This window comes from Lepus europaeus, chromosome X (genome assembly GCF_033115175.1).
Source record: "Lepus europaeus isolate LE1 chromosome X, mLepTim1.pri, whole genome shotgun sequence".
NCBI classification, from domain to species: Eukaryota; Metazoa; Chordata; class Mammalia; order Lagomorpha; family Leporidae; genus Lepus; species Lepus europaeus.
In genome coordinates, this window is record NC_084850.1 from 24,203,901 (window position 1) to 24,221,643 (window position 17,743).

A 17,743-nucleotide genomic window follows, 5' to 3' on the forward strand; every position below is an offset into this window, starting at 1 on the left:
ACCGCATGAACATCAATTAAATGTTTTAGAAATTTATTCATTTTATGTATTTGAAAGGCAGAGAGACAGAAGCAGTGATCTCTCATCCTCTTTTTCACTCTCCAAATGCCTGCAACAGTCAGGGCTGGACCAGGCCAAAGCCAGGAGCCTGGCGCTCCATCTGGGTCTTCTACATGGGTGACAGGGACCCAACAGTCATTACCTGTTGCCTCCCTCTCTTTGATGATCAACTTTTATTTTTTTATTTATCAAAGAATACGGTTTTAAAAATATTTATTTATTTATTTGAAAGGCAAAGTTACAGAGGGAGAGAAAGAGAGCAAGGGAGAGAGAGAAAGATCGTCCATCAATTGGTTCAATCCCCAAATGCCTGCAATGGCCAGGTCTGGGCCAGGCTGGAGCCAGGAACTAGGAACTCCATCCAGGTCTCCCACATGGGTGGCAGGGATCCAAGTAATTGGCACATCTTCTGCTGCTTTCCCAGGTGCGTTAGCAGGAAGCCTGACCAGAAGAGGCGCATTCAGGACTTGAACTGGCACTCTGATGTGGGATGCCAACACTGCAAGCTGTGCCTTCACCCACTGTGCCACAATGCCAGGCCCTGTCCTTCAAGGTTTTCTGCTCTGGTGCCTTCTTTGTATTACTTCTCTTTGGCTTTAGGCAATTATTAAATAAAATACTGGTTATTTGAATATCAGCACTGCAATACTGCAACAATCTGATAACTCAGATGGCTACAAATCACTAACGGGGTCTGGGGGCAGTAGTGTACACATAATGGATACGCTGGACAAAGGGACAATTTCATTCTGGTCGTGATAGAGAGGGCTGGAGCAAGATTTCATCACACTACTCACAACGGCACAGAACTTACAACAGGAATTGTCTATTTCTGGAATTTTTCATTTCATACTTTCAACCCTCAGTTGATGGTGGGTAACTGAAACTAAGGAGGGTGGAATTGTGGATTAAAGGGGACTACATCATTGATGTCCTCAATAAGTAGGTATTGTCAAAATCCCCATGTGACAGATAAATAAACCGGGAAGAGAAGAGAAGTAAACTTGTCTGAAGTAAGTGGTAGAACCAGAATTTGCAAGGGGCAGTCTGCTTTAAGAGCCTGTGCACTTGACCACTTTAGCCACTCTCTGTCCAAGGTCTGTGTTTCCAGAGCCACCATGCTGGAGTTACCCTGGGATTTTCCATCTTAAATTAGCTTTTGTGTATTGGGAATAGTGGTGCAGAAAACAAGGTCAGCAGTTGATGGGAAAAAACTGACTTGGAAGAAGCAGGGCTGGCAAGAGCTGTTAGGGAGCTTTCATGGGACACAGGGACACTGGAAATCTCTCAGAGAAGTGGACAAGGTTATAAAGACGTGTGGCCTCTGAGAATCACATGAGGCTAAAAACTAAGGTCATTTTTGGAATGAGTGGGGTTAGAAGTCCAAAAGGACACCGGGCTATTCTATGAAGGCAAGGAATGTCTATTGAATAATCAGTGCTTAACCTGAAACATAGTAGATGCTCGCTAAATATGTGTTGAATCAATTAAACAGTGAATTCTGTTCTTGCTCTCAGCTGCCAGGCAGCCAATCCCAGCTCCACTGAGTTAGCTGATAAAGGGCCAGCAGGTAAAACATTCTAGCACATTAAATATTTTTGTAAAGATTTGTTTTATTTATTTGAAGGATAGAGCTACAGAGAGAAGAGAGGGAAAGAGGGGGAGAGAAGGGGTGGAGAGAGAGAGAGAGAGAGAGAGAGAATATCTTCCTTCCTCTGCATCCTCTGGTTCACCACGCAGATGGCCGCAATAGCCAGGGATGGGCCAGTCTGAAGCCAGGAGCCAGGAGCTTCTTCCAGGTCTCCCACGTGGGTGCAGAGGCCTAAAGATTTGTGACATCCTCCGCTGCTTTCCCAGGCCATAGCAGAGAGCTGGATCGGAAGTGGAGCAGCTGGGACTTGAACAATGTCCATATGGGATGCCAGTACTTCAGGAAGTGACTTTACCTGCCACACTACAACATTGGCCCCCAACATCAAGTGTTAAGTCAGGAGGGATGTGGGATGAACATTTCATGTATTTTAGTAACAAGTTTTCCCTGAATCAGCTGTGCATGTGGGTAGAACTGTTTGAAATGGGGTTTTCAGAAATGAGAAATGTTCTGCCTTGGGTTCCACAAAGGGCAAAAAAGGAGAGGTCATCTCTACTCTTGATAATCTACGAAGCTTCTCGGATCTCCCCATGGATGCCATCATGAACACGTTCATCTGTGCATATGTGGATTTGAGTCTCTTAAATTGAGAAAAGCAAAGGCCAAGTTCAACATTCCAAAGTGAGAGATAGCTTTGGTTTTGATTTATAAATAGCAATGAGTCTGCTTAACAGGATACCTCTCCACAAAGAATTCCACCTAAGCAATTAGAGAATGGTGTTGGAAAAGCTTACACTGGGGTGTGCTGCTAATTTTAAGATACAAAGATCAGTATCCCTTGGAACCCAGTTTCCCACTGAAGATTGTAAGTCAGTCATGAATCCTACCACTACCTCCTTCGCAGGTTCCTCATCATTCTGCACTTCGAAAGTTCAACCTCCATGTTGTCTCTTTATTCTACACTAGACTTTTCGATGCGTAGCATTTAAATGAAATATATGAATTTAAGCTGTTCCGGGCTTGGCTGTGCCTGTGCCTGCGTATGATTAGAGAATCCCAGCAAACTGCCATGAGTTCTGTTGCACACTTTACCAACAGAGCCACTGCACTGAACATGGAGGAGGGAGGATGGCAGAGTCTGTGGTCAGCCCCAGACTAAGCCCAGCTGAGAAGGCTGTACAGTCCCTGAGTTCGAGTTGAGAGTTCAGGAAACTCGAACGCTTGCCTGTGTGAGTTAGCACTCAAGGATTTGGATGGCCACAAACCAGAATAGGCTAAGGAAAGGGGTGGAAAGCTGCAAGCAGGTTCAGGAGTTAAGTTGTGCTAAACAGGTTCAGCAAATCTTCGTGAATGTGTGCATGGTTTTCTGGCATGTGTGCATGCCAGAATGTGTGCATGACTTCAAAGACTTCGTTAAAAAAAAAAAAAGAATGAAAAAATAAGTGTGGGGTGAGCCTATATGTTAGTACTCAGGTTAGGATGCTCACATTCTACATCAGAGTGCTCGGGTTTGATACCTGGCTCTTGTTCCTGACTTCAGCTTCCTGCTAACACAGATCCTGGGAGGCAAAGGTAATAGTTCAAGTAATTGGGTTCTTGCAACCCACGTAGGAGACTTGGATTGAGTTCCTGGCTCTCGGCTTCAGCCCCAGTCCAGCCCCAACTGTTGCAGGCCTTTAGGGAGTAAATAAAGAAAAAGAAAACGTGAAAGATAAGTTGTTTTTTGAACTCCAGGCAGTTTTTTTTTTCACAATATGTATTTTCCACTAACATCTGAAGACCGCTTGTATATGTAGATTTGTGTTCTTTGTGGCAAAATAAACTTAGGTTTATTTTTTAAGATTTATTTATTTATTTCAGAGTTAGAGTCACTGACAGAGAGAGGCAGAGAGAAAGGTCTTCCATCCACTAGTTCACTCCCCAAATGGCTGCAACGGCCAGAACTGAGCCGACCTGAAGTCAGCAGCCAGGAGCTTCTTCCAGGTCTCCATGTGGCTGCAGGAGCCCAAGGATTTGGGCCATCTTCCACTGCTTTCCCAGGCCATAGCAGAGAGCTGGATCAGAAGTGGAGCAGCTGGGACTCGAAGAGTGCCTATATGGGATGCCGGCACTGCAGGCGGTGGCTTTACCTGATATGCCATAGCATTGGCCCCAATAAACTTATATTTAAATTGCACTGTTCACGAACTTTCTGTAGTACCCTCCTACGTGCTGATCAGTCAAGAGGCGAGCAGAGCTACATGGAGTCAAGCGAGTACCAAAGAGCAGGAACACAGGTGGAGAGACTGGATGAACCCGGGTCAGGAGCTCAGGCAGATGTCTGGGTAGGGAAACAGGAGTGAAATGACAGGTCCTAACTGACTCCGGCAAGCTGGGAGCTTGGCAAGGGGCTGAGTCAACTCCAAGGTGGGGGCCCCTCTGAGTGTTTGTGCTGCAGGGCGGGACTGGTAGCTTAGGTGTTGACAAGCAGGCACACCTGGCTATCATGAGGGTGTTGGGATGGGGGTGGGGGGGACTTCATAGCTGGATGACTAGCTTGAGTGATAGCTCACAAGTCTCTCACTGTGCTAATCAGCCAGAAGCCCTCAGCAGTTGTTTTTGCTTTTACTAAAACCTTCACATGCACCTTCAATAAACAATAGCACCTCAGTTCATTACAAACAACTGTGGCAGACATGCTACTGTGAGGTGGTAACAGAGGAAATGGGCTGAGGGCCTTACGGGGGAACTCTATGTGTAACTACTTCACAGTTTTTGTTTGGTAAATTTACAACTATTCTGAAATCAAATCTGTTTAAAAAAAGATTCTGAGAAGCAAAAGGAACACAATGAAATTCAAGTATCAGTTCAGCACTCCAATTTTAGCATACACACATATGTAAGGACTTGGATGATATGCTATAAGCAGTTTTTTGAGATGAAGAGAACATCAGTGGGGAGAGAGGGAGGGAGGATGCTAGACAGTGCTCCTATCCACTGGCTTACTCCCCAGATAACCACAAAGGCTGGAGCTGGGCATGGGCTGAAATCAGGAGGCAGGATTCAATCCAAGTCTCCCATGTAGGTGGCAGGAACCCAGTTCCTTGAGCCATCACCACTGCCTTCCAAGGTCTGCATTAGCAAGAAGCTAGAGACAGGAGCTGTAGCCAGGAATCCAACCCAGACACTTGGATTGCAGGACAGGAGCATCTTGTCTACCAGGCCAAATGCCCATCTCTGTTATATATTTTAAACCCTGAAATATTACTTTATTCCAGATCCCTATACTCCACACGTGTGTTCCCATTACACTTGGGAATAGTTTCCTGAACACTTTTTTTTTTAAGATTTATTTATTTATTTGAAAGTCAGAGTTACACAGAGAGAGAAGTAGAGGCAGAGAGAGAGAGAGAGAGAAAGAGGTCTTCCATCCACTGGCTGCAGCAGCCAGAGCTGCTCCGATCCAAAGCCAGGAGCCAGGAGCTTCTTCCAGGTCTCCCACACAGGTGCAGGGGCCCAAGGCCTTGGGCCATCTTCTACTGCTTTCCTAGGCCATGGCAGAGAGCTGGATTGGAAGTGGAGCAGCCGGGTCTTGAACCGATGCACAAATAGGGTGCCGGCACTTCAGGCCAGGGCATTAACCCACTGCGCCACAGCGCCAGCCTCTCCTGAATACATTTTAAAGACTTTCTGAATAGTCCATCCAGATTCTCCGCAGTTACCCTAATATGCTGGGCTCCGTGGTCTAGATGTTTTCAAAGGTCCCATTCCTTAAGGGCTTCTTTATAGCGTTTCTGTGAATTTCACAACCTGTCAGAATGCAGTCACTTTCAACCTGCTCGAAGCCCTACCTGGGCGAGAGAGTGACTACTCTTTCTCAAGGAAGGGAAGCTCATCACAGGAAGGAAGAAACAGGAACTGGGAGCACGTGAGCCTAATGGAAAACAAGACACTGGGGGCGGGGGGAAGAGAAGAGTGAGTCCACCACAATACAGTCCAACGTTCACAAAGGATGATACATTCAGGTGCAGTGAATACGAAAGGAAATAGTGATCAAAAGAACAAGTTGCCGGTGTTTAGCTCTTGCTTCCCCTTCCGGCACCTGGATATTAGTTTTCCTTTTGCATTTTTAGGCCAGCCTGGTGTGATTAAATGAGCCCATTACTGGAGGCAAGATCTGGGTTCCACTTGTAGGTCTGCTCTTCACCTGCTGAAAGAACCCCAGGCCAGCATCTCACCTGCTCTGGTTCTAAATCCATTTACAAAATGAAGGGCTTGGAGTCCAAGACAGCTAATGGGCTCTGTTGTGTCCTGGGTGTCACTCATTGCTAGATATATACAGATTCAATTTCAAGCCCGAAAGAAAATTCCAACTACCATTTAGAATCGTGCATCATGCACACCGTACGGATTTAGTGCTACAGCAGTGCGTAGAAACAAACAATTATAATTGTTTTAATTACCCAGAGTAGCTAGTAATTTCCAAGCAACTTGGGAGCACAGTCTTGAGAATGCTGTTATTATGCTGTCACTTTGCAACAGTCTTTCTAATGTAGGCATGTTAATTTCCCTGTCCAAGGAATGGGGGTAAGATTGTTGTTAGGGTGGGAACGTTGTGGGTATTTTCTTAGTATTAAGGATAACTGTACTTTTATTTTTTACACTTTTATTTGTTATACTTGTTTCTGAGAGCAGAAACAGTCTGAGAGATGTCGCCCATCCACTGTTTCACTCCCAAGATGCTTGCAAGAGCCAAGGTTGGGTCAGGTTGAAGCCAGGTCTCCCATGTGGGTGGCAGGAACCTAAGAACTTGCACCTGCTCACAAGGGTCTGCATCAGCAGGAACCTGGAATTGTGAGCAGAGCCGTGACTCGAACCCAGGCACTCCTGTATGAGATGTAGGAATTGTGAGTGTCCCAAGCAGCATCTTTTTTTTTTTTTTTTTGACAGGCAGAGTTAGAGAGAGAGAGACAGAAAGGTCTTCCTTCGGTTGGTTCACCCCCACAAATGGCCGCCATGGCTGGAGCTACGCCGATCCGAAGCCAGGAGCCAGGTGCTCCTTCTTCCTGGTCTCCCATGCAGATGCAGGGGCCCAAGCACTTGGGCCATCCTCCACTGCCTTCCCGGGCCACAGCAGAGAGCTGGACTGGAAGAGGAGCAACCGGGACTAGAACCCAGTGCCCATATGGGATGCTGGCGCCGCAGGCAGAGGATTAACCAAGTGAGCCACAGCGCCGGCCTTGTCCCAAGCAGCATCTTAACTGCTGTGCCAAACTCCGCCTAAGAAGGAGAACTCTAACCAGTGAGAGTCTCATCTACTCCATCCGCCTACTCCAGCCAAGAGTGTGAATCAGCTGCCAAGCCATCAAGGTCCCAGCCAGGCCTCCATAAGGCCTCAGGCAATGACATCTTGCAGCTAGGAAAAGGTGTCTGCCCCACGAAGTATCCTGTCTCAGATCCTAGGCCAGCTGACTTCTTCCCGAGGTCTCATCGGGACCAGAATGGCCACGTGGCATGGAGGTGCTCATTTAGCTGCCGGCTCAGTCGCCTGGGCCAGTAACCCTTGTGAGCAGTTAATCCCGAGCAACTTTTAATCTTCTGCCTCTCACACTTGTAACTTCGAACTGCTTTATGCTTTCAGAAAGAAAATAAAAGCCATTTATTATTTGGTGTCAATTTCACAGGTGCACAAGCAACATAAGGGTTAGCCTTGCTCTACCCTGCGAGCAGGAACTTTTAAGAACACAGTTAAACTGTGCTTCCCTCCCGGGTTTATAGCTGAGTCCTATGGGCTCTGGGGAAAAGGCCTCAGTTGACTTCCTACTTAGTCTTTGCTCTTTGATGTGTCTACCTGCACCTTCCCCTCCACCAGCTGCTGAAAGACCAGACTGCCGGTGGAGAGCGCTCTCTCTTAGAATGAATTGCTGCTACCTGGCAATTAGCCTTTCACAACACCCAGCGGTTCTCTTTTCACCAGGAGTTAAACCCCCAGAAGGCTCACAGCTTGGTCAATGGAATTTCTTCTGCCCTAGCCTGAAGGGGCATTTTGCCCATTTCCCTGGGTGGCTTACTCAGTGCAAACTTTCAAAGTAGATTCAATTTATTTCTTGCAAAATTGGTTTCACTTGATTATTCTGGTAAACGTGGAAGATATGCACATACCTCTTTTTTAAGGACTTATTTATTTATTTGAAAGGCAGAGTTACAGAGAGGGAGGGAGAGACAAAGATCTTCCATTGGCTCCTTCACTCCCTAAATGACCAAGATGGTTGACCAGGCAGAAGCCAGGAGCCAGGAACTCCATCCAGGTCTCCCACCTGGGGGGCAGGGGCCCAAACACTTGGGTTATCTTCTGCTGCTTTCCCAGGTGCATTAGCAGGGAGCTGGCTCAGAAAGTGGAACAGCCAGGACTAGAACTGGTACTCATGTGGGATGCTGGTGTCACAGGCAGAAACTTAACCCACTGTACTACAACATCAGACTCATCGTTTTTCACCCCCAGTGTCAGACTATTTGCTTTTTTAGTGAAAAGTAAAAATCTTTAAAAAGTAATCTCAGGCCTTAATACTCAAGAGGCTCTGAGATTCCTTGATGCAGCCTATGGGTATAAGAGAGGAGAAAGGCTTGCCTTCAGGGGGGTCCGAGCCCTCTATAAGTGAGGTGTGTGCCTATTGCTATTCCTAAAGAGAGCAGGTTCAAGTGAAGGAGGGTACTAATGGACCAGGATGCAAAAGCAGGTTTCACTGTGTGACCAAAATGAAATCAGCACCATTGCAAATGGTCTGAGCCTGCATCTGCATCAGATGGTACCAAAACACAGAAATACCTTCAGGCTTCCTGGTGTACTTAGCAGCACAAGTCCACTCCCTAGCCAGTCCTGAGTTCCAAAATATGTCATTTGGAGTTCAGGCTTTGAAGAGTAAAAGGAGACGGAAAGTAGCCAGCCGGAGCTAGTGGGCAATGTGCTTATATGATTGGGAATGGACCCGATTTCGGGCTAATGCCAGGGTGGGCAAAAGGGGTGAGTCTCAAAAGGGCTTCTAGAAAAGGAGGCCTTGAGGTTCCCCATAAAACACTAGGAAGAATTGTGCTAGATGAGTGTCTTTAGAAGGAAATAAGAACACATCAGAGGTGGGATGTCAAAAGAATCTTCTAGAAGTTTATGCCAGCAGAAAGCTTTTGATATGATGAGCCAGGATTTTCTTTTCAGACTTGTGCAAATGGTAGGGAATCTCACAGGAGAGGCTTAAATATGTGCATAGATAAGTGGTGAAGAATGTTCTGGAACTTCTCCCCTTTTAAGTAGGGTGGTGTAGGGAGAATTGAGTAACAAGGCGTGGATGAGGAGTAGGTTAGGCAAGGTGCTTGTGTCTCCTCTTGTTGTCCACGTGGTTGGTAGACCAGTTGGTAAAGAAAGAAATGTCAGAGAAGTGCAAAGTGATGCATAAAGACTGCAAGATGTAGCTTAAGCTCAGAGTAGATGCCAACTCTTACCCGGACAGTGAGCAAGAGGGAAGCAAGTCTCTAAGGCCTGCAGAGAGAGTGCCAGTAATCTCTGGGATCCTCCCTGTCTGTTACCACCCCAAGTCCAGTTATATCATTATGGGGACACGTCCCCTATACAAAAAAGTTCAAAGATAAGGTTTTTGTGGTACAAAAAATACCCCTTGAAATTCAAGCATAATGTTTTCATAATGTGCATTTTCCTTGGACTTTTAAAATACAATTTAGATGTTTATTTACTTTAAGGGTAGAGCAACAGAGAGAAAGGGAGAGAGGGAGAGAGGGAGAGAAATCTTCCATCCTCTGCTTTACTCCCCAAATATCTATAACAGCTGAGGCTGGGCGAGGCCAAAGCCAGGAGCCAGAAACTCCATTCAGGTCTCCCCCATGGCTGACAGGGATCCAAATACTTGGGCCCTCTTCTGCTGCTTTCCTGGGTGCATTAGCAGAGAGCTGGATTGGAAGTGGAGCAGCCTGGATTAGAACTAGCACTCCATGATGAGATGCAGGCAGTGAAATGGGCGGTTTAACCCACTGTACCCCAAAGCCAGCCCCTTCCATGAACTTTTCAAAGACCCCTTGGATGCATGGATTTCAAACTTTTTGGCACCAAAAGAAGCTATTTTTAATGTCCTTTGCCGTAAACTTTTTGAAGTGCCCCAAACTAGCTTCTCTCATCTGAACTGTGGCAGCAAGCCGTGCTCCTCTGTCATCAGTTTTGCCTCCCCACGCTCTCAGCCTTCCCCTGTTGTTCCTCAAGGTATAATCCACAGAGCAGCACCAGGCGAGTCCCTTAGGAGCCTGTTAGGAATGTCCATTCCCAGGCCTCTGGCATCCGAATCTGCCTTGCAACAAGACCTGCAGGTGATTCATATGTGCTTTCCAGGCCAGTGTTCCTCAAACACAAGTCTGATGAGAGCGACTCACCGCTTACAGTCAGTCAGCCTCATGGTGCACCCCACCTGAAGGCACATAGCTTCATGTACCACAAAAGGCCCTCCTGCGTATGGCTTCTGTCCAGTATGTCAGATGCTTTGTCTCACTTTCACTTTTAGTAACATCAAAATGCTTGCAGGTTCACTGTTCACACCTAGTCTTCGTTATTCCTCTTTCCTTCCTTCCTTCCTTCCTTCCTCCCTTCCTTCCTTCCTTCCTTCCTTTTTTCCTCCCTCCCTCCCTTCCTCTCTCTCTCTCTCTCTTTTGAAACTAATGTCTTTTTTAAAGATTTATTTATTGAGAGGTAGATTTACAGAGAGAGGGAGAGACAGAGAAAGGTCTTCTATCCACTGGTTTATGCCCCAAATGGCTTCAGTGGCCAGAGCTGGGCCAATCGGAAGCCTTGAGCCAGGAGTTTCTTCCGTCTCCCATGTAGGTGCACGGGCCCAAAGACTTGGGCCATCTTCCACTGCTTTCCCAGGCACATTAGCAGAGAGCTGGATTGGAAGAGGAGTAGCTGGGACACGAACTGGTGCCCATATGGGATGTCAGTACTGCAGGCGGAAGCTTAACCTGCTAGGCCACAGCGCTGGCCCCACCCAGTTTTCTAAACTCTTCTGCCTCTGACTCCCTTCTAGCTTCCTTCTCTTCACCTGATGAATTCCAATTCTTTTTTTACACCTCCAATTAGTTGTCTTCTCTCTTAGGGATCCCTTGTACTACCCTCTTACCCATCTTCCTGGGTTAAGTGCCCTTTGGGCGTGATCCTGTACTGACCCTGGTATACACACCTCTGCAAAGACACTTTGCCCTAACTACTGTGATGAACTACTGCTGTGCCTGTCTTGACTGCCAGTCTATGTGTTCCTTGGTAGTAATGCCTCAGTGTTGTTCATATCAGCTCCCTGAAAACCTAGGAAAGTACCTGGCCCACAACAGGTGCTCAGTGATACATTGTTGGTTGAAGAGATGGTGGAAATGGTCACAAAAGGGTAAAAGCATATATGAAGGAACTTTAAAAAGTTCATGGAGAAGGGGCACTAAAAGATGAGTTTACTTGGGTGCATGGCATTTTGGAAACCCATGCGTAGTTTTCTTCATAATACACATTTCCATGAAATTTTTGGTTCACCTCCCAAATGGCGCTACGGCTGATGCGCCACAGCCGGCGCGCTGCGCCGATCTGAAGCCAGGAGCCAGGTGCTTCCTCCTGGTCTCCCATGTGGGTGCAGGGCCCAAGCACTTGGGCCATCCTTCACTGCACTCCCGGGCCACAGCAGAGAGCCGGACTGGAAGAGGAGCAACCAGGATAGAACCGGTGCCCCAACTGGGACTACAGATCTTGAATCGTCAAAGACATCCTGGCCTTGTCAAAATAGATCCCTTGGGTGGTCCAAATGCTAATAGCCAGGTAATCACATTCCACAGTTTGTCCCAAACAGCTCTGGTTTATTCCTGTTGTGATAATATAATTATTACTCCTGCTCCTTGTCACCTCAAAACCATCCAAGCTTGGTCAATAAATTATATGGCCACCCTACAAATAGCAAACACTTACTGAGCTTTTGCTATGGCCCAGGCACTATATAAAGTACTTAATATTCTCATTCGATGCTCACTGTGATCCTTTTAGAAACTGACATACAATGCACACACCAGAAAATTCATCCTCTTAAAGTGTACAGCTAAGTGATTTTTAGTATACTCGCTACATTGAGCAACCATCACAACTATCTAAGTCCAGAATATTTTCATCGTCCCGAAGAGAAACCTCTAATTAGCAGTCACTGTCCCTTACACCCCTCCCCAGCCTCCGGTAACCATGAATCTTGTTTCTATTCCTATGGATTTGCCTATTCTGGAAATTTCTTTTTTTTAAATATTTATTTATTTATTTGAAAGTCAGAGTTACATAGAGAGAGAGGAGAGGCAGAGAGAGAGAGAGAGAGAGAGAAAGAGAGAGTCTTCCATCCAATGGTTCACTCCCCAGATGGCCACAATGGCCAGAGCTGTGCAGATCTGAAGCCAGGAGCCAGGAGCTTCTTCCAGTCTCCCACATGGGTTCAGGGGCCCAAGGGGTTGGGCCATCTTCCACTGCTTTCCCAGGCCACAGCAGAGAGCTGGATTGGAAGTGGAGCAGCCGGGTCTCGAACCAGCGCCTATATGGGATGCTGGAACTTCAGGCCAGGGTGTCAACCCCCTGTGCCACAGCGCCGGCCGCTGGAAATTTCATATAAATGGAATCTTCGTATGTGGCCTCTTGTGTCTGGCTTCTGAAAATTCTATTTTGGAATTGAGGAAACTGAGGCTCTGAGAGATTAAGCAGCCTGCCCGTGATCAGCCCTCTAGTGGGTGGAGGAGTTAGAACTAGAGCCAAGTACATCTGGCTGCAGAGCCCACATTCTTAGCCACCATGGTGTGCTGCCCCTCATATTTATTGCAGGTGCTCAGCACATTCTTGGAACTCTTCTTTGGCCTTCTGAAACTGAGTACATTCTTTCCAAAATGCCTCACAAATCTTCATTATCTGAGCGTGGATTTAGAGTTTGAAAAGAGCCAAAAGTCATAAAGAGTAAATATAGTAACTGATGTGAACGGTAAACCTGGGTCCTTGCTATGGGTTGATTTGTATCCTCCCCAAATTTCCATATTGAAGCTCTCACTCTCAGTGTGACTGAATTGGAGATGGGGCTTTTAGGAAATAATAGAGGTTAAATGAGGTAATATGGGTGGGGTCTTTGTCCAATAGGATTGGTAGCCTTATAAAAAGAGAATTCTCTCTCTCCACTCCTACCCTTTCTCCCTCCCCTCCCTCTCCCCCTTACCCTCTCTCTTTCTTTTCTTTAAAGATTTATTTATTTAAAAGGTGGGGGCAAGGGAGAGCGAGAGCAAGCTATCTTTCATCCCCTGGTTTACTACCCAGAAGACCATGACAGCCAGGTATAGCCCAAGCGGAAGCCAGGAGCCAGGAACTCCATCTGGGTCTCCCATGTGGCTGGCAGGGACCCATGTAGTTGGGCCATCCTCCACTGCTTTCCCAGGCATATTAGCAGGGACCTGCATCAGGAAGTGAAGCATCCAGGATTCAAAACGGACAACCCTAGTTCCATCCCTGTCCCTTTCCCTCTCCTCCCTTTCATTCTCCCTCTTCCCTCTTTTCCCTTTCCCTTCTCTCCCCTCCTTACCTCCCTCCCCTTCCCCATTTGAGACCATAACAAGAAGACGGTTATCTGCAAGCCATTTGAAAGAGATACTTTACCAGAATCTGACCATGCTGGCACTCTCATCTTGGATTTCTAGCCTTCAGGCTGTGTGAAAATTAATTTCTATTGTTTGAGCCACCCAATCTATGGTATTCTGTTATGGCAGCCTGAGCTGACTAAGCTGGTTGTATTTTGGGTTAAAAATTGAGGCATAAACATAAAGGAGCATGAGTGATTATTATGTGTACATTTGAGAACAATTTCCTGAGGGGGAGGTAAGAAATATTTGGAATGCAAACAGAAGTGATTATAAGACACTTTGTGCTTTACTGTGCTTTTTAACTTTTGTCATATCTATAGCATTCCTTTGAAGAACATAACAAGCATAAGGAAAAAGTAAAAATATCCTATTACACTTCTGTTCATAATATGCTATTTGTTTCAAACTATCCTTTTCTGAAACTTTAATTGTAATGTGTATTGTTAAGTATATAATCAATATGTGGATATATTAAAAGTCTCTTTTTTCTTTCTTCTTTTTTTTTTTTTTTTTGACAGGCAGAGTGGATAGTGAGAGAGAGAGAGAGAGAGACAGAGAGAAAGGTCTTCCTTTTTGCCGTTGGTTCACCCTCCAATGGCCGCTGTGGCCGGCGCATCTCGCTGATCCGAAGCCAGGAGCCAGGTGCTTCTCCTGGTCTCCCATGCGGGTGCAGGGCCCAAGGACTTGGGCCATCCTCCACTGCACTCCTGGGCCATAGCAGAGAGCTGGCCTGGAAGAGGGACAACCGGGATAGAATCCGGCGCCCCAACCGGGACTAGAACCCGGTGTGCCGGCGCCGCAAGGCGTAGGATTAGCCTGTTAAGCCACGGCGCCGGCCAAAAGTCTCTTTTTTTCTAATGCTGGCTAAAGTGTTGTTGGTCAGTTGATTGATAAAATTTGCCAAAGCAAAGACTCATAATAAATCATATATACATAATACACAAACACATTTAATCGCCAATCTTAGTATAAAACTTACACATTTATATTCATCTGCCAATTTTTGATGTAGGGCCAAGGTCCTTTTTTGAATACAGACTTCTGATTGTGTTCTCCTTTGTCTTTCCTTTTTAAAATTTTTTTTTTAATTTCTTTGGGAGTCAGAGTTACAGAGAGAGCAGGAGAGACAAAGAGAGATATCTTCCATTCTCTGGTTCCCTTCCCAAATGGCCACAACAGCTGGGGCTGGGCCAGGCCAAAACCAGGACCGAGGAGCTTCTTCTGGGTCTCCCATGTGGGTGCAGGGGCCCAAGCATTGGGTCATCTGCTGCTGCTTTCCCAGGCACATTATCAGACAGCTGGCTCAGAAATGGAGAAGACTTGAACTGTTGCCCATAAGGGATGCTGGCACTTCAGGCAGCAGCTTTACCTGCTATGCCACAGTGCCGGCCCTCATTTATTTATTTATTTTTAAGATTTATTTATTTATTTATTTATTTGAAAGTTGAAGAACTTGAGCCATCCTCCATTGCCTGCCCAGGAGCATTAGCAGGGAGCTAAATTGGAAGTGGAGGAGCTGGAACTCAAACCAATATTGTATGTTGTAGCTTAACCTGCCAAAAAGAACTGGAGAACAGAATCCTTCTAAATTTTTATTTCTTTTCCCCATCACTCTCTCACTGCTGTCATATCCAAAACTAATTTGACAGCACATTTTTGGATAGGCCCACCTTACTCAGTCATTACAAAGAGATCAACTTAATTTTCACAGAGACAATTCCTGCTTTTACTAGTCATAATAGTTTTTGAAATATCTATAATTTAATTATGTTATGTAATTGGAATACCAAATAGAGCTGTCAAAAATATGTTCAAGAAGATAATTATTTGTAAACGTGGGACTCAACTGATGTCAAAGCCTACCATCATATTAGAGTGTCCTACTAGCCATGAGCTTTCATCATGATGTGGGAGTCTGCCAATCCTTGTTTTTCGTTTTTAAAATTTATTTGACTAATTTGAAAGGAAGGCAGGCAGACACACAGAGAGAGAGGGCATTGCCATCTACTGAATGACTCTCCAAATTCTTGCAACAGTTAAGGTTGGGCCAGGCCAAATCAGGAGCCAAGATCTCAATCTGGGTCTCCCATGTGAATAGCAGGGACCCAACACTTTGAGCCATAAGCAGCTGCCTCCTTGGGTGTGCATTGGCAGGAAGCCGGCATCAAGAGCAGAGCCGGGATTCTATCTCAGGCACTCTGTCTGATAGGGGATGCAGGTATCTCAAGCTGTGTCTCAACCATTATGCCAAATGCCCATCCCACCAATGTCTTTTTTTTAAAGATTTATTTAAAAGAGTTACAGAGAGAGGTAAAGACAGAGAGAGGTCTTCCATCCACTGGTTTACTCCCCAGATGGCCACAACGGCCAGAGAGCCAGGAGCCAGGAGCCTCCTCCAGGTCTCCCACGCAGGTGCAGGGGCCCAAGGACTTGGGCCATCCTCCACTGCTTTCCCAGGCGATAGCAGAGAGCTTGATCAGAAGTGGAGCAGCTGGGACTTGAACCGCGCCCACCGCACCCATATGGGATGCCGACACCCTAGGCCAGGGCTTTAACCCACTGCGTCACAGCACCGGCCCTCCACCAATGTCTTAAAGAGGGAATGAAATACATTGTCTGCTCATTGTTGAGTGGAAGTTGGTTAAGAAAGTTTCTACTGTCCTTGCTCATTTATTAAAAAAAAAAAAAAAACAAAACACAACCTCAGACATGTACAGAGTAAAAAGTTGAAGTCTCCCTTATTTTGTCCATTCTTCAGAGATAATGCTGTCAGCATTGGTTTGATGTATATCCTGACTCATTTTTTTTTTGAAAGCAGAGTTAGACAGTGAGAGAGACAGAGAGAGAGAGAGAAAGGTCTTCCTTCCGTTGGTTCACTCCCCAAATGGCCGATCCGAAGCTAGGAGCCAGGTGCTTCCTCCTGGTCTCCCATGCAGGTGCAGGGGCCCAAGCACTTGGGCCATCCTCCACTGCCTTCCCGGGCCACAGCAGAGAGCTGGACTGGAAGAGGAGCAACTGGGACTAGAACCTGGCGCCCATAAGGGATGCCAGCGTGAGGATTAACCAAGTGAGCCACGGCGCCAGCCCCCCTGACTCATTTTTCTACATGTATGCATTGTGTAAGTCACATGATGTACAAAGACCCTGATTTGAATTATCTTGTGTAATCCTCATCATGACCCTATGAGACGATACCATTTTTACCTCCATTTTATAGATGAGCACACCAAGGCTCAGACAGGTTCTGTAATTTGCCCAAGGTCGCATAGTGACTAATCTGTTTTACTCCTGCGAAGACTCTCATGCTAATGAACATGAATCAAGTTAAATTTAGGGGCCTAGTGCTTACTTCGGCAGCACATAAAGTAAAATTGGAACGATACAGAGAAAATTAGCATGGCCCCTGCACAAGGATGACACGCAAATTCATGAAGTGTTCCATATTTTTGTGAAAAATTACATTTTTACGTAAAAAAAATTGGGGGGGTGCTATTCATCTATTTTTTTCCAGTAGCCACTTACTGAATGTCCATTTTTTACCAGGCAGTGTGCTTAAACCAAACACGTGGTTTTTGTCTTCAGATACCTGAGAAAGGTAGATAAGTCTATTAGCTAATTGATTTGCCCCAATCCTCCAGTTAGAAAGTAGTACAAGATTACAATCGGGTTTATTTTAACAAATTGGCAACCGTTCTGGGGGCAAAGAGAGTTCAATGATTTGGTTTCTAGAGCTAGCCATTTTGATTAGTATTTTTTTTTCCATGAGGAGATGATTGGCACCCTAAGAATCAGTGTCCAATGATTATGACCCCGTGAACTGAATTTATAAATGCAAGTTCGGAAAGGTCTGTTCAAAATAATACGTAGGAGACAGAAATTTAGCAGAGCAGTTAAGAGACCTGAGTCACACATGGGAGTGCCTGGGTTTGCTGCCTGCTTCCCGTTCCTGACTCCAGGTTCTTGTTGGTATGGACCCTAGGAGGCAGGCGTGATGGAGGTGGTTGGGTTCCTGCCAACCCATGCAGGAGACCTGAACTGAGTTTCCAGCTCCCAGGTTCAGGCAGGTCCAGTCCCAGCCATTGGAGGAATTTCTTACGGGGAGTTGGGGGAGGATGGGAGGGTGAACCAGCAAATGGGAGCTCTCTGACTATTTGTCACTCTGCCTCTCTGTCTCTTTTTTTGTCTGTCTCTCAAATAGATTTAAAATGTAAATGAATAATTTCTTTTTTAAAAAATAAAGAAAATAGTACATGCATTATTCAAAGGTAGACACTGCTGCACTGTAATCCAAGGGAGATGAGGGCAAGACAGGATACAGATTTGTAGTTTCACTTCCTTGAGTGGGAGGACTGACTGGTGGGAAAGAATTTTAGATCCACTAAGCAGCTTGATTAGAATGCTGAAAAGTGTGGCTTACCCATGAGCGAGCAA

At 46.0% G+C, this 17,743-nt stretch overlaps 1 protein-coding gene and 1 non-coding gene across 2 annotated transcripts in view; both read left to right on the forward strand.

The window, feature by feature from the left end:
- The first annotated feature begins 8,590 nt into the window (after window positions 1–8,590).
- The window catches only part of FRMD7 (FERM domain containing 7), a 37,231-nt gene continuing 28,078 nt past the window's right edge, over window positions 8,591–17,743 (forward strand). Inside the window, exons 1-4 of the mRNA XM_062183010.1 lie at window positions 8,591–8,651; window positions 9,789–9,893; window positions 11,161–11,195; window positions 16,725–16,760. Coding sequence (XP_062038994.1) covers window positions 8,591–8,651; window positions 9,789–9,893; window positions 11,161–11,195; window positions 16,725–16,760 — 237 coding nt within the window. The remainder of the gene's footprint in view (window positions 8,652–9,788; window positions 9,894–11,160; window positions 11,196–16,724; window positions 16,761–17,743) is intronic.
- LOC133753852 (U6 spliceosomal RNA) lies at window positions 16,654–16,760 on the forward strand. Its single transcript, XR_009865094.1, has one exon. It is a non-coding gene; the product is annotated as a U6 spliceosomal RNA (small nuclear RNA).